This window comes from Rhododendron vialii, chromosome 12a, assembly GCF_030253575.1.
Source record: "Rhododendron vialii isolate Sample 1 chromosome 12a, ASM3025357v1".
Classification (NCBI taxonomy): Eukaryota; Viridiplantae; Streptophyta; class Magnoliopsida; order Ericales; family Ericaceae; genus Rhododendron; species Rhododendron vialii.
In genome coordinates, this window is record NC_080568.1 from 21,568,650 (window position 1) to 21,571,951 (window position 3,302).

Below are 3,302 nucleotides of genomic sequence, written 5' to 3' on the forward strand. Positions count from 1 at the left end.
GATAAGTGCCCCTGTTTGACTAAGGCTGTGGGAAAAAAAGAGGTGCTTGCTGGAGAAAAGTTTTGGTGCAATTTCTTGACAAGTGAACATAGCCAATAACATCTCCAATGCAATCTTCTAAAACACATTTTTGCCCACTAAAACACCTTTTTGAAATCAATTTCTCGGTTGTGGTTTTGAAGTCCGACAAACCACAACCGATCTCTGTTCCTCCCATCTGTGTGTAAACATCTAAAAGCCAAGAAAGATGCAAACCCACACCATACTCCATTGTTCAATTCCTCAAGCAGCTAGGCTTCTCCGGCGACCACATTTGATCCGTTCGGTCCAGGCCCCAGATCCTTCTCCGACATGGACAAGACTTTGAAACCCAAGCTGCAGTTTTTTCTGGACCTGGGTCTCACTGGTTCTGATCTGGGTAACTTCATTTCAACTCATTCTCATGTTTTGCATGATAGTTTGGAGAGAACATTGATACCCTTATCAAGAGCACCCTCGTAAACGATGAAAACAATCGGGATTTGATTCGGGTTCTGCAGAGGGCCCATGGGGGTTGGGTCTTTTCAAAACCTGTATCGAGATTGAAATGTAACATTGCCTTCTTGGAGAGCTGCAGCATTGTTGGGCCCCAGCTCTCATATCTTTTGAAGAGGCAACCTCAGCTTTTCTTCATTTCAGAGACGGCACCTTGTTTGGCGTGTTTTAGATATGGGGTTTTCTGTTGATTTGAGGATGCTGGTTCAAGTAGTGAACGCAGTTAGTAGCGTAAGTGGTGAGACTTTTAGCAGGAAGATTAAATTGTTTAGGAGTTTTGGGTTTTCTGAGGATGAATGTATGGATATGTTTAGGAGGGTTCTGGGGTTACTTACGATTTCCGAAGATAAGTTGAAGTTTAAGATTGATTTCTTCTTGAATGATTTCAAGTTGAACAGGTGTGCGTTAGTTAGTTGGCCTACTTGTTTGACGTACAACATCGAGAAGAGAATAATCCCTCGTTATAGAGTTTTACGGGTTATCATCTCCAAGGGGCTGTTACAGAAGGAACCTAGTTTTAGACATGTATTGATTTTGTCAGAGGAGAAGTTTCTAGGAAAATTTATATCAAGGTTTCCAGATGATGCAGAGGAATTTTGGGAGATTTACAAGGGCGACCTTTTGGATTCTTGACTCTTCAAAGAATAAAATTGTGTAGAAAGAGTGCTTCTGTTATGCATTACCAATGGTGATTACAAACATATATACAACCCTAGCACTAGGTTTACAAGGAAAGGATCCACAATCAATGGAACGGAATCCCTCAATTAGTGAAACAGACCTAAAATAGAAAATAGAGAAAAGGAAAACAAGATTAGTGGGATATTACAATATATTTTCTCTAACACTCCCCCTCAAGTTGGAGAGTGAATGTTGTGAAGTCCCAACTTGCCACTCAATAAATTGAAATTATCATTTCCCAATGCCTTGGTAAAAATATCTGCTAGCTGAGTACGTGAAGGAACATAAGAAGGATTGATCAATCCGGCTTGCAGCTTCTCTCGGACTATATGGCAGTCTATCTCAATATGTTTAGTGTGCTCATGGAAAACTGGGTTTGCAGCTATATGTAAAGCCGCTTGATTATCGCAATATAAAGGTGCTGAATTTTTCCTAAATGACTCTCAAATCACGTAAAATGTAGCGTAGCCAGGTGAGCTCTAAACATGTGGCTGACATGGCTCGATATTCTGCCTCTGCTGATGATCGGGCAACATTAGATTGTTTCTTAGCCTTCCAAGAGACGAGAGAATTATCCAAGAAAATACAATAACCTGTGATTGATCTTCTTGTGGTTGGGCAACCTGCCCAATCTGAATCACAATAAGCTTTTAAGGCAAGATAGTTGGTGGCCGAAAAAAGTAAACCTTGACCAGGAGTCCCCTTGATAAATCTTAGTACTCGTAGAGCTGCTTCCAAATGTGGTTTCCTGGGCTGGTGCATAAACTGACTCAAAGTTTGGACTGAGTATACTATGTCCGGCCTTGTCACGGTAATAAGATAGATTAACCAACCTACTAGTCTTCTGTACCTACTAGGATTATCAAGTAGAATGCCATCTGTAGGGGTGAGTTTTAGATGTTGTTCCATTGGGAACTTTTCTGGGCGTGCTCCTAAAAAACCAGCATCTTCTAAGATATCTAATGCATATTTCTTTTGTGACGTGAAAATGCCTTTCCTGGAACGGGAAAACTTGATACCCAAGAAATATTTTAAATCTCCAAGATCCTTAATGTGGAAGTGCTTTAGAAGAAATGACTTGAGGCATGCCATTTCTTGTAGATCATTCCCTGTGAGCAGAATATCGTCAACATAAATAAGAACGGCAGTAAAGGAATTGCCCGTGACCTTTGTGAAAAGAGAATAGTCAGCTTTTGATTGTTGAAAACCAGCCCTCTGAATAGCATGAGAGAATTTAGAAAACCAATTTTTGGAGGCATGTTTGAGGCCATAAAGAGATTTATTGAGCCGACATACTAAGTGCTCCCCCTGTCGGCGAAGGCCAGTTGGGGGCTCCATATAGACTTCTTCATGTAAATCACCGTGGAGGAAGGCATTCTAAACATCAAGTTGATGAATAAACCAATTATGAGCAGCAGCTATAGTGAGAAGACACCGGAGTGTGGTAAGTTTAGCAGTGGGGGAGAATGTCTTAAGATAATCGAGACCCTCAACCTGAGTATACCCTTTAGCAACAAGGCAATGGGTTTGTGACCAACGGGCAAGGGTACAAGTGACCAAGTGTTATTGTGTTGTAAAGCCTCCAATTCTGCTTACATGGCATTTTGCCAATGTGGGTCACAGATAGCATGAGCATAAGAAGTAGGCTCTGTGTGTCCTGAAATTTTGGCTAAAAAAGCATAATGGGATGGGGACAAATGAGTAGGAGAAAGATAGTTTGATAAAGGATAGCGAGTACCTCGAGATGCAGATGGCGCCGGAGTCGATGAATTAGCAAGAGTAAGTGTGGTGTTGGACATATGATAATCCTATTGCCATTTAGGAATCTGTTTGGTTCGGGTGGATTGGCAAATGGGAAAGGAATCAGGTTGGGGCTGATTGAGAGGTGCGAAAGTATGGGTGGGCGGGATTTCTGTATCGGATATGTTGGTTGGTGGGGTGGATATGGGCGTGGGAGATGTCGATGGGGTCGAAGTTGTTTCTATGAGATTAGTTAGAGATGGGAGAGGCGGTGGTACCATGGTGGAGTCTATAGGGTCAGGAATATCAGAAGTTGGGATGGGTAGGTAAGTAGATGGAGATGGTGG

At 42.0% G+C, this 3,302-nt stretch overlaps 2 protein-coding genes across 2 annotated transcripts; one reads left to right on the plus strand and one right to left on the minus strand.

The window, feature by feature from the left end:
- Positions 1-708: 708 nt before the first annotated feature.
- On the plus strand, positions 709-1,167 carry LOC131309559 (uncharacterized). The gene has a single exon (XM_058336175.1). The coding sequence runs from the start codon at positions 709-711 to the stop codon at positions 1,165-1,167; it is 459 nt and encodes a 152-aa protein (XP_058192158.1).
- A 480-nt stretch (positions 1,168-1,647) lies between these two features.
- Positions 1,648-3,014, minus strand: LOC131309560 (uncharacterized mitochondrial protein AtMg00810-like). Its single transcript, XM_058336176.1, has 3 exons — positions 2,954-3,014; positions 2,703-2,803; positions 1,648-2,592 (listed from the first exon to the last, which is right to left on the minus strand). Exons 1-3 carry the CDS (start codon positions 3,012-3,014, stop codon positions 1,648-1,650), a joined length of 1,107 nt encoding a protein of 368 aa, XP_058192159.1.
- Between the last annotated feature and the right edge of the window lie 288 nt (positions 3,015-3,302).